The sequence below is a fragment of the Formica exsecta genome, unplaced genomic scaffold (genome assembly GCF_003651465.1).
Source record: "Formica exsecta isolate Colony F162 unplaced genomic scaffold, ASM365146v1 scaffold2796, whole genome shotgun sequence".
In the NCBI taxonomy this organism is placed as follows: Eukaryota; Metazoa; Arthropoda; class Insecta; order Hymenoptera; family Formicidae; genus Formica; species Formica exsecta.
In genome coordinates, this window is record NW_021850059.1 from 15,177 (window position 1) to 28,217 (window position 13,041).

Sequence of the window (13,041 nt, forward strand, 5' to 3'; positions counted from 1 at the left end):
TGAAACTTTTCGATATTTCTTGTTTCTCGTAAACTCGTATAAATCAGATCATCACGTTGGGGTGATTTTGTATTTATAAGGTCTGTTCTCTCCGTCTCTCGCCGTCCCTCCCTCACAAATTGTTAAATTAAAATCATTGATCATCAAGCGAAGAAAAAAGGAAGTCAATCATGATGCTTGCGTCGATTGTCATTAGACTAATATTACACGAAATTCGTTCGTAATTTGAATGCACGCGATAATATCTCGTATATACGTACAGATATACACATAATGTATATACATATCTGTATTTATATATACATAAGATGCGGTATAAGAAATTGATCATGTATATAGCTGTTTGTATTAATCTGTATATATATATATATATATATATATATATATATATACATATCTTATATTTTCAAAAATAATAGTAAGGAGCTCGTTTTTTTGTTTTAATTTTATGGATTTTTTGCAGAATTCCATATTAAAGAAGAAGAAAGAGTTTGAACTATTCAATGATTGGTGAAAAAACGATTGAAAGCTGTTGAAAACCGATAGTGTCTAATCGATTTTTGGCAATATAATATTTTTTTGCAAGGGTTCCTTATTAAAAATGATATTAGGAGATTAAGTTTTTTTTTTGGCATTTTGTATGGATATTAATAAAACGTTACGCGCAAGGTCGCTGGGATTTTAATGGAATAAATTTAGACGAATTTTCAAGTTACTAAAAGTTAATGACAGGTTTATTAATTTCCGTAGAATGTTACGATCTTACAATTTAAGGTGTAATTTCATTGGGATGTTGATGTGCTGTGAGGAATATAATATGAATAATTACAGTTATCTCTAATTTTAATCTATAAATTAAGAATTTTCTTTGTTTAATAATAAATTGATGACATTATATATTATGGACTGTTTAAAAAATTTGGTATGAAAAAAAATTCTTTATTTTGCATTAAAATTTTGTTCGGTGCCAGGATTCGGGAGAAGGGGGAAACTCCAACTTACTTTACCTCGGTATAAACGGTTTAAACAATTAGGTTTATTCAAGCGGTTATTATTAAAGATATTTAACACTGAAAGCTATGTACAATGCAGCAGGCGGGAGCGACGCGTACAGAGTTTCGCGCGTGAGTGGCTGTTATTTACAATGCGACATGCAAGCACGATGCGTACAGAGTGTCGCGCGTGGTTGGTGCGCGTGGAGCTCGGGAAGCGAGCGTGGCTCAAGCGGACGTGTTCTGCAATCGCGAGGTTCGCATGCAAGCAACTGGGGTTATTCTACGCGGAACAGAACAGATCTTAAATACTACGGGTGTCGCGTGGCCTTCATTCGTAATTCCAACGGCTTGACTATCTTATTCTTAGAAGGACGGGGCGTCGGCACTTTCTGCGGCCTACCCTTAGAAGGACGCGGAGACCGGAGCGGTCTTACTGGTCACGGTATATGTACAACGGTCTTACAATGTAGCAGGTCGCGGTATATGTACAATGCGGTATTACAATCTAACAGGTCGCGGTATTTATACGGAAAGATACGCGGAGACCAAAATGGTCTTACGGTAGAAACGGTCACGGGGTACACAAACGGCCGTCCAGGTTGAACGGTGCGCGGCGCGCGGTACGGTCTTATGAAGTAAGAGTGCGCCGTCCCAGCAACCGGGAAGCCCGGCATAACCACGGGTAGCCCGTGACCTGGTTTAACGCGAAGGATCGAGAATGCGCCGTCCCGAGCAACCGAGTAGCCCGGCATAACCACGGGTAGCCCGTGACCTGGTGTAACGCTAGGTATCAGGGTGCGCACAATACTGTTTTCTAAACAATTTTGAAAACAGAATTTGGATGAATAAAATAAAAAATAAACTACTATTATTTAATATAAGACATTTTATTTTTGAACATAAAATTAAATATTTGGAATTTTACATATACAATTATCATTTGTTAAAACATTTAACAGATTGAACACGTTAAAATAAAAACGTTTAACATTTATTAAAACATAAAATATATTTTTTTGAACAAAAATAAGAAAAATAATAAAAGTATTTCAGCAAGAAAAATAAATTCCGCGCAGCGGAAGATTTGATTGGTCGCGTTCAGCAGAGAAAATTGCTTAGTAGCAATCGAATGTGATTGGTTCTTACTTTTAGAACCAACGAATCAACGTCGAGTGTTGACAAGACGATAACTAAGCGCTTTCTCTGCTGAACGCGGCCATTGCTTATCGCATCAATTTCCACCTCGCGGCAAGCCATGTTCTGTGTGCAAGAGCCATAACAATTGTCGATAATTGATCTTCTAGATCTATCATTTAAATTTAATTTTATTATTTATATGTACCTAAAAACCGGACATATGATGTCCGGTTTGACTTGTCGACCGGACACCGGACAAGACTCTTGAAAACCTGACAGTCCGGGTCAAAACCGGACGGTTGGCAACCCTATCCATAACAGATGTCTAATGGACATCCATGATGGATTTATATACGACATCTACCATGGAGATAATATGAGGATTTCTATTAGAAATCTATACAATATCCACCGTGGAGATAGGTGTCGCATGGAGTTATGGAGGTTATATGGACGTCCAATGGATGTCATGTTCCGTGTGGGTATAATCTTGTAAAAGTTTCTACTTTTAAATTATAGCTTGTATATGGAATTATTAGTATTAGTAGTTTTTTTTCAAAATTTATAAAATTATTTTATTATTCTGCATATTATTGTATGCATCGAATATAAAAGTCAATGTGCATAATAAATTTTTTTAAATATTAATTATTTTGAGCGCTGCTACAATTTGGATCTTCTATTTGCATGTTACAGAGCAACGTAGCGACCCTGACATTCTGAGAGGAGGAGGAGGCCTAGGAGAGGCATCCTGCACCGGCGGAGCAACCCAAGGGTGAGTATTTATTATTTGTATTCTGTTTGGTAAAAATCGCGTACGCGTATTAATTCGGTCTAATTATTTGAATGAATTAAACGAGAGAAAATTAGAAAGAAAGACTTTTACATAAATCCGATAAATGTTTTTATTATTAGAAAAAAGTCTTTTTAGAATTTATAAAATTATTATCATACATCGGATATAAAATTTGGCATGTAAAATAATAATTTTTTTGAAATATTAATTAAAATATTGTATAAATTAATCTTATTTTATTATAAATTATACAGGGTGTTCCTGGATTAAATGGCCAAACTTAAAATATGAATTTAGGACCTTAAAACAAAAAAAAATTTCCTCTGGAAGTATGCTCGCAAACGCTTTGTTCAAGAGATATTAACTTCTGAAGTTATGAACTATAGGAACGAATAATTTCGAAATAATCTAAGTTTATTCTATTTATTGTTGTACAATAATCAAAATTTAATAATTAAATGTTTTGTTCAAAATAATGGTCTCCAGCTCGGAGACAAGCATTGCACCTATCGATGACAGAATGAGTGGCTGATTGTACATCTGTCATTTCTTCGCTTGCACTGTCCTCCGTTTTAACAATTATTTGGTACGAATGCACGGAGCTTTGTTTACAGTGCAAACACAAGCCTGCCAATGACCTTCGATCTTCAAAACAAAAATAAAAAGAAACATTTCGAAGTTATTCGTTCCTATAGTTCATAACTTCAGAAGTCAATATCTCTTGAACGAAGCGTTTGCGAGCATACTTCCAGAGGAAAATTTTTTCTTGTTTTAAGATCCTAAATTCATATTTCAAGTTTGGTCGTTTAACCCGGGAACACCCTGTATATTATTATATGTATATTATTATACAGGATGTCCTAGACCACCCGTACATCCCTTTTCTTTCAAAAACTAAGCATTTTAAAGAAAAACGTTTTGAACAAAAATTGTATGGTTTTGAGGGGAACATAAGATGGTGTCATTGGTTTGACCTTGAAGAGTTATTTGAAGATCATATGAAGCTCACATTTAATTTTTTAAATGGAATACTACTATATTTTTTATTGCATATTTTGTAGCTTATCTCGAGAGCTTTTCAAGACACTATAATAAAGTATTAGGTAAGCTACAAGAATATGTAATAAAAAATGGGGAGTTCTGTTCAAGAAAACATCGACCACATTGACATCACCTTGAAAAGACTACTTTAGGTCAAATCCATATTTTTATCATGTGGCCCCCTCGAAACCATGCAACTTTTGTCTGAAACATTTTTTGATATCTCACTTCGTTTCCGAAAAATATGCCCGCGTCACTATAAATGCCGTTATTCGGGTGGCCTGTCTTAGATACCCTGCATATATATATATTGTACAACTTATGTAAATATGTATAAGTCCAAATGTATGTTAATGCTTTCAGTAACATATTATTTGCATTATAAAATATTTATATAAATTCAATATACATGGTAGGCCATTTTAATGTATCCACTGAAATATCTTAAAATCTATGTTTAAGACAAAAATGTTTTAGATAAAAGTTGTATGGTTTCGAGGGGGCCATAAGATGATACCATTGGTTTGACCTTGAAGAGTTATTTGAAGGTCACATTTCTAGTACATTTTTTATTATACGCATATTTTGGACATTTTCGTATAACTCCATGTAATAAATTATTTTGTATTAAATGTATTAAAAATAAAATAATACCTAACCTGAGAAATGAAAAAGAGGAAAAAGCCTATCCTCGCACATTTTTCCTCCTCGATGGTATCTCCACCTTAACGAAGGCATTTGCCGGGTGAGGAGGTTTGCATATTCTAATGAACCTGAGAGCTATGCCGGCGGTAACGTATATAGCGTTTTCGAGTGATTAAATTTGATCGCTCTGAAACCGATTAATGAATAAAACTCAAACTCTGTCTTGGATTTTAGGGGTATTTGGATTATTAGATTAATCAATGAATACTTCGAATAAGCGTTTGATTGATTAATCAGGGCACAAAATCTTGTACTCTAAAGACAAAATAGCATAAAAAACAGAGAATGTACTTTATATTATTTATATTAACCAGATTCTCTCAAAACTTCTTTTTGATCAAATATATTCATCGTAAATTGGGTTTAATCGCTTTGAGAACGATTAAACTTGCTTCATTCAAAAACGCTAATAAGTTACCTGTAGGGTCACCCATGCCGGACAGGTCGAAGGGTAAGAGTCAGACTAAGAGAGATACTGTAGTTATATTTTTATATTAATATTTTTAAATAAAATGAAAGTGAAAAAGACAATAATAGAGAAAAAGGAGTTTTTTAAATCAATGTCGTATAAATACATATCTAAATGTCCTGAGAAAAGTATTATTTTCGCTTTTCTGATCTTTTAATTAAAATTCTGGATGGAATTCCACAAGATAGAAAAAACACTTTTAACATTTAATACGCTAAAAAAACAATATTACACAAGATATCGCGATTTTTTGACATTTTATAACATTTTGCGAAAATCTGATAGCTGATAGTATCTACAGTATGATAGTATATATTACCGGCGATTATATGAACGTGAAAAAATTAATTAACGCTATCAACAATTAAACTATTTAAAAAACAATAGAACACGGTTAAAACTATAGAAAAATATAATTAATTATGCTTAATATAAATTTGTCTATAATAGTTTTTAATGTGCATCGGTGCGCACTAGTGCATCCAATTGATGAATTCATAAATTAAAAAATTAATTGATTAATATAATTATAAAAAAAATTAATAATAAAAAGTTATATAAATTAAAGGTATGATTTGATAATGTTTAAAATGCTTAATACTTTCCAAGAATAGAAAAAAGTAAGAGCAATTTATTGTAAATATTTTTTATATGTTATATCTCAAAATTAGGAAAAGAATTTTTAAGAAAATTTATTTAAGAAAATTTATTTCATTTTACACGCGCATATACATAAAAATACTTCAGTTATAAGTTATTATCGCTGTAGTATATACTACAATGACGAAATATCACGCGCAGCTAATAAAACATTAATAAATCCATAATATTTCTCCGCATTTTTGATCCACAATTATATATTTAGCACGGAAATGCACCAACCGGCCGTTTTATCGTGACACCGAAAAATGAAACTGGCCATGTAGTTTCGCCTGCTCTAAAATGGATCTAATTGACGCTACTGTACGAGATAGAAAAAGCGTGTCTTTCGAAAAACGGCGGCATGGCCTCTCTCAGGCTTCTCTCTGCGTGCGTTCCGTTTCACGCGTGAACCGCATGAAACGCAGCATATCGCATGAGCGCATTGACTCGTTCCCTTTTTCCCATCACTCTTACTGCGCATAGAGAAACGGAACAGACCCATGCGCGCTTGGGCTGTTTGTAAACAGACATGGCAGATGAAATGTATGATATTTCTGCAAGCATTCTACAAGCATTGTATATAATATTTAGAGAGAATTTTCTACTTTGAAATATTTTCAGACCTCACATATTCCTAAAAGACGTCTAAAAAACGATTTAAAGATGTCTTATCGTTCTTTAAATATTTTCAAGATGTCTTTTGGCCTTTTCGTGCTGTCTGGGTATAAATGTCTTTTTAATACAATTTTTAATATTTATGGAAAGCAATGGAATTTTAAACGAAATCTCGAAATCGGTCGGTCTCGTAGATAGAAAGTGATACATGATCATTTATCGATGAACGCATTAACCGAATTCTTTGCAGGCTTTGTAGGGGCCGCGCCGTTGTGTCCGCCTACGTGTACATATATTTAGATTTGGAGTTTTATTTAGTATCGGACACGTCGAACATTCACAATTTATCATCAACATAAATTTGTAGCTTCTTCAAAGTCATTTTTTATGAATTTTGGAATCCTATAATTTGTACCACTTTACAGATAGTCTCCTTTCCGCCTAAATAACTCTCGTGCATGGACCACGCATGGACTACACCACCTCGGGAGCAGTGTTGCCAACTATAATATTTAGAATTCCGCTATATGACTCACTAAAAAACTCCGAAATAAGTTAAATTTAAAATAAATAAGCTAAATAATAAGCTAAATATATAACAACTCTTATTATATTTGAATCTTATTATATTTAAATTCACACATTTAGTTTTATAAAGAAGAGTCTTTATTCATATACAATTAAGAGATATAAAGATACTTCTGATACAAAATAAAATTTTTTTTAGCGTCCAATAGGGTATTATAACGTTTTTCAAAAATATTTTTTTATTGAAGTTCATACCCTATTTAGTTATTAAAATTTTTTTCGTTTTCTTTAAAACGTTCAATTTGTATTATTTTTAAATTATTTAAAACATCATAGTTTGAAATGCTACGAAAACGCGCCAATATGGCGCTGTAGCCGCGTGACGTCACTTCGTTACTAAAACTTCGATTTAGTACAATATTTACGCAGATGTTTTTACTCCTAGCATTTCCGCACCATTAAAGCGACTGTTTTCTCTTATAAATTGACACACCATTAGCGTATCAATTTTTGATAGATTTGTCGAATTTGTTTTAACATACTCTGCTTCCATTTGACTTCGTTCATTAATGACTACCTTTCTTTAAAAAAAGTGAAACCGTAAATAATCTCCTTGTTCCCTGTACTAAATCGAAGTTTTAGTAACGAAGTGACGTCACGCACGAACTAACCAATAACGAAGCGTTTTAAAGTCACGTGAAAATTTTAAATTTTAATCGTCTTTCTTTATTTATTTTAAATTATTTATTGTTGGTGGAAAATCTTAAAAGTTTGGAAATAGTGTTTTTATATAACAATTTTTTTTTTTATAATACCCTATTATTATTCAATGTTTAACAAAACAAAATTTAATAAAATAAAAATCTTATTCTATAAAAAAAATTTACCTATGACTAAGTATAGATAACTAGATATAGGCCGTGTTCCGATATTCACTGCCAGTACTGAAAATCTATAGTTTACGTCACATACATTATAGATTTTCAATATTGACAGTGAATATCGGAACACGGCCATAGTATAACTTATTTTAATTATTAACTTATATCGCAAACTTTTTAATTTTAATTATTAACTTATATTGCAAACTTTTTAATTTTAATTATTAACTTATATTGCAAACTTTTTAATTTTAATTATTAACTTATATTGCAAACTTTTAAATATAAAAAATAAACCAAAATATATGATTGCACAAATTATAACTTAAAAATACTTAACAAACTTGAATACACAATATGTTTAAATAAAGAATACCTATTCAAGATTATTGAAAAGATTATGTAAATCAAAGTTATCATAGTTTTGTAGATAAGCTTTATTTGTTCCTATAATATTTAATGTTTTCTCATCAAGACAGTAATTGTAACAACACTTGTTATTTCTTTTTAAGCCATAACGTATTGTCAAAATAGAGTTAACCATTTCTAAACTTAATTTATTACGAGTTTTATTTTTTATGATATTTAATTGGCTGAAAATCCTTTCAAGGTCGGCAGTCGAAGGGGGTAATACTAAAAATGACAGAGCTACATTACAAAGACCCTTAAATGGATTTTCTCCAATAGCATTTCTGTAATTTGAAACCTCATGCCAAAACTTTATTGTATTATTTACATTTTGCCATTTGACAAAGTGTATCTTTTCATATTGAGTTATAACCCAGACAGCACAAGGATGTCCTTAGGACGTCCAAAGGGCATCCAGGACATACATGTAGGATATCCTGAGGATATCCTATTTTAATCCTCGGATCTCCTCTGGATGTCCTGAGGAAGAGTAAATGATAGCCGTACACTAGCCTCTGGAGAATCCAGGGAGATCCTGTGGAACATCTTAAGGATTTCTATAGGATATGTTAGGGATATTTTTCATACGTTAAAAGGAACAAATTCTAAAATTTAAATATAAATTAAGATTGCGTTCTGTTATTTACTGCCAATACTAAAAATCTAATACTAAAAATAGTTCACGTTCTTTAATATTTGAGGTTTTCGTGCTGTACATGAATATTTTAGGTTTGGCTTCCGGGTTTGAGTCGTGTAATATTTTCAAAACAATCCAATATCTGACTTCCTTATGTTTGGATTGCATCAGAAATTGAACTGATAAAAAATAATTATATTTTTAATTTCCTGTTAGTTGCTCTTTGCAAGCTTTATATAATTCTCATGACCAAATCTCAAATACGAGTTTGCGCTTCGCATAGCGGTAAACAAACTAACTAGCGGTTGAATACTATTTTTTGTAAAGTTTTTGGAATGTTGCGCATAGTAACATTTCTCATAAATTATTAAATAAATAATAATTTTGAATATGTGAAAATGTGCGCATCAAATTCAATTATTAATATTAAACGAAATTAATTTTAACAATTAATTGCACATGTATATGTCCTCTGGAAATCCAAAGGACATTCAATATAATAGACAGGGCAGACATCCAGGGGTTATCCAGGGGACATTTATAGGACATTAATACTTATTATTACAATACTTAAAATTTCTAAATTATATTAAATAGCCTACATAACCGAAAGTAATCATGTATGCATATTAAATTTTCATAAAATATATTTATAATAATATCTTAAAACATCCTACAAATATCCTGAACCATCCTGGACATATTCAGGATGATCCTGAGGACGTTTTGTGCTGTCTGGGAATATTACTAATTTGAGATCTGTCTAAATTCTTGACAAAGAGAAGTTATTGAAAGTTTTTGGTGTTTTAATATATTATCTACAGAAAAAAATGAGATTTTCTTCTCTAAAATTTTTATATTATCAGGTACTCTTTGTTTTATTTCTACAATTTGTAAAGAAAACTTTTACAACGCTCTCTAAAATTTTTCTTATCATCTGATGAAATCATTTTATCTGATCTTAATTGTCTCAATTTGTTTTCACATTGGTAACCTAAATATAAATTTCTATCTAAATAATTTGATATATCATGACTTATAGGATCGAGTTTACACGATGACATTGTAATACGCTTGGCAATTGAATGTATTAGAAGAATAAGATCATTAAACAGTTTTAAAGGATCAGCATTTTGAGCTTCAAAAGATTTATTTACTTGTTGCATTTCATTAAGTATTGGATGTAAAAACAAAAGATATACTAAGTTAAATTCATTTTCATATAAATCATATAATAATTGAGCAGTATAGCAATTTTCAGTAATCCTCACAGTCTCAAAATGGGTTTTAAGTTCTAAATATTGATTATATATTTTAAACACAGCCTTTTCTATTGACAACCATCTCGTTTTACAACTTTTTACAATCTTTTTGGGTTCTCAACCGTCATTAATTGCTTTATATATATTTCTAAAATGTTCCTGTCTGATATGTGATTTTGAAAACCATGTATAAGTTTCTGAGATCATAAATTCAATATTTCTTGGTAATGTTTCAATTGAAGCATGTGACACAGCTAATTGAAGTGAATAAATCATGAAAATAATGATGAAGCAATGCGAAGCAATTAAAGAGCAATTGTTTTATGTTATATTATGTTTGAATATTCTCGCCGTTGGCTTCTGAGCCATATAGTTCCGATAGGCGGCCGATAGGTGGCGACGGCGTCGCTTGGAAAATTATTAATAGCTTAATTTTCGATAAAAAATGCAATAAATCATGAAAATAATGATGGAGCAATATGGAGCAATTAAGGAGCAATCGTTTTATGCTGGATATAGTTGCAGAAAACTATTGGAAATATGTCTTTGAGTGAAAATGATAAATTTTACGTAAATTTTTTGTAAATATTTCAAAAACTACTAATTTTAAAAGGGGAGCAATTGTGGATTCTAACGGAGCAATTAAGGAGCAATCGTTTGAGCTATAAATTATTAAAAAATATGAACTTCCAGCGCCAACTTATTTCCGGTCTCTAAAACGGAACGATCTTGGAATGCGCTCCTATGCGTATCATGCGAGAAGCGGAACGTACCCTCTAATGATATATGTATTAATTATCGATATCAAGAAATTTACCGATTGGGCACTTTATTCAGAATTGCTGATGCTTATAGCGTTGTCAGTTTACTCTCTATTTATTTTATGTTCTCTGATCGTAGTACGCACGTGTATGTACACGTACACTTGATTCGTCAATAAAGATTCTGTTTTGTAAGCGTCACAAAAATTTTATTATATTTATTTATCTTATAATATTGTGGAAAAATATATAGAGACAAGAAAGTGTGCACAGTAAATTATACATAATGACGCGAAGCGATACTGTGATTACTAAGGTACTAATAATTTAATTTTCATATTATTTTGTATTATCTGTTGAATGAGAATTTTTACGAGAGATTACAGCTTGATCGTTTATATTTTTGTAGATGGAACACGTGGAAGAGAGTTTAAAAGATACTTTATACAGAGTTGAAGTAATTGAGAAAAAGCTAAAAACAAAATTACTTACTACGGAAAATCGTGAAAGATTGGAAAACGAATTAGAAGAAGTTAAAGAAGTTCTTAGAAGAAATGAAAAAAAATTACAGAGTTTAAGAAAGGAAAACTCAAAATCTTTTATGGTAGCGGCATGTTTGATTTTTGTATGTTTTCTTCTCTATGGAATATATCTGATGATTTTTGGGAATATTTAGTGGTTATATACTATTAGGGGAGAAATATTGCAATATTATATTATCTGTTATACAAATTTTTTTTTTATATGAAATATGATTATCAAGTTATGCATATTCACGACTTACCAATTGATGTGTTAGATTTTGTAAATATTAGGTATTATAAATACATTTTAGAATTATATAGTTTATATACAACAATTTGCATACTAGGTAAATAATAAACATTGTGAGACCATGTATACAATTTTTCATGAAAAAGAAATTTTTATTTCCATATGTGCCAATTAATATAACAATAAAAATAAATGCCTTTTTTCATAAACAAATTGATGCTTATTTTAGATATTGCACAAACATGAATTTTATTCATATTTCTATAAATATGTATTTTTGCTATAGAATGCAATTTGTTATATTAAATCAGCAATATATAAAAAAGTAATGCATCACTTGAATTTAAGAGATTCTCAGATGGAATGAGCTTTGTAATTAGATAGTATTATCTTTAACTATTAATTATTAAGTCGTATTGAGGTGTCCCAGCTATACGATTACATATGTATTTGGCGTACGCTTCGACATCCAAGAAACTACCTTGTACTGCAGGATCTTTCATTGCGTTTCTCCATTCAAGCTATATCATATAAGAATTTGTATCACCCAATTTCAAAAATTATACTATAATTTATAGTATATATTTATATAATATCTCTAGGTATGATAAATTGCTCTCCCTGTATAATTCTTATCACATCAGCTCTTTCGCACCATGGCCATATCATAAAGTCCAACATACCAGGCTTGCCTCCTCCAAAAAATGGGGTTCCTCTTTTTGCCAACTTCTGATCAAAAAGTTCTAAACCATTTAATGCCTCATTAAACATATCATGCTCTAATGTTGGACCTAGATAAAATAGCTATAAAACAAATATAATAAGTTAAAAATGCACAAATGCACTTGAATTATAAATAAGGAATACATTCAAACCAACATAAAAAATACCTTATATATAGTCGTTTATTACTGCATTAAATCTATCAATTAATAACTTATCTTTAGCTTTTGCTAAAGGATTACTTGGGTATAATTTATTTTGAGGATAGGCATCATCCAAGTAATCAGCAATAATTAGGCTCTCGTATAATATTTCTCCTCCTTTTAATTCGATGCAGGGAACTTTATTCAATGGATTTTTTTCTATTAACCAGTCTGGCATGTGTGTTACATTTACATATACAACATCATATCTAAAATAATATATGTAAAACTTATATATATGTACATAATATTTCCTGCAAACACATGAAATTATTTACGTATTGTTTAACAATTATTTAACAAAATTATTTGGGAATTGTTTCTTTACAAAAAAAAAGAAACTTAATGCTTCAAAAGAATAACAGCAGTTTATAGTAGACTGTACATGTATTATATATCACATGCCAAGAATAAATATATAAAAAAAAATTATATTTGATATTTAGTAGGTATACACATGTATC

The 13,041-nt window shown here is 30.8% G+C and overlaps 2 protein-coding genes across 2 annotated transcripts in view; one reads left to right on the top strand and one right to left on the bottom strand.

The window, feature by feature from the left end:
- The first annotated feature begins 10,986 nt into the window (after nt 1–10,986).
- LOC115237134 lies at nt 10,987–11,578 on the top strand. Its single transcript, XM_029809988.1, has 2 exons — nt 10,987–11,193; nt 11,287–11,578. Exons 1-2 carry the CDS (start codon nt 11,164–11,166, stop codon nt 11,551–11,553), a joined length of 297 nt encoding a protein of 98 aa, XP_029665848.1. The 5' UTR covers nt 10,987–11,163; the 3' UTR covers nt 11,554–11,578.
- An 18-nt stretch (nt 11,579–11,596) lies between these two features.
- The window catches only part of LOC115237135 (pyrimidodiazepine synthase-like), a 2,231-nt gene continuing 786 nt past the window's right edge, over nt 11,597–13,041 (bottom strand). The window contains 4 exon segments of the mRNA XM_029809989.1: nt 11,597–12,213; nt 12,245–12,455; nt 12,542–12,556; nt 12,558–12,786. Coding sequence (XP_029665849.1) covers nt 12,044–12,213; nt 12,245–12,455; nt 12,542–12,556; nt 12,558–12,786 — 625 coding nt within the window. The 3' untranslated portion in view covers nt 11,597–12,043.

Bases quoted from the DNA above. Each gene is read 5' to 3' on its own strand.
- LOC115237134 (XM_029809988.1), top strand. From the start codon at position 11,164: ATGACGCGAAGCGATACTGTGATTACTAAG. The intron at 11,194-11,286 runs GTACTAATAATT...ATATTTTTGTAG, and splicing joins GCGATACTGTGATTACTAAG to ATGGAACACGTGGAAGAGAG.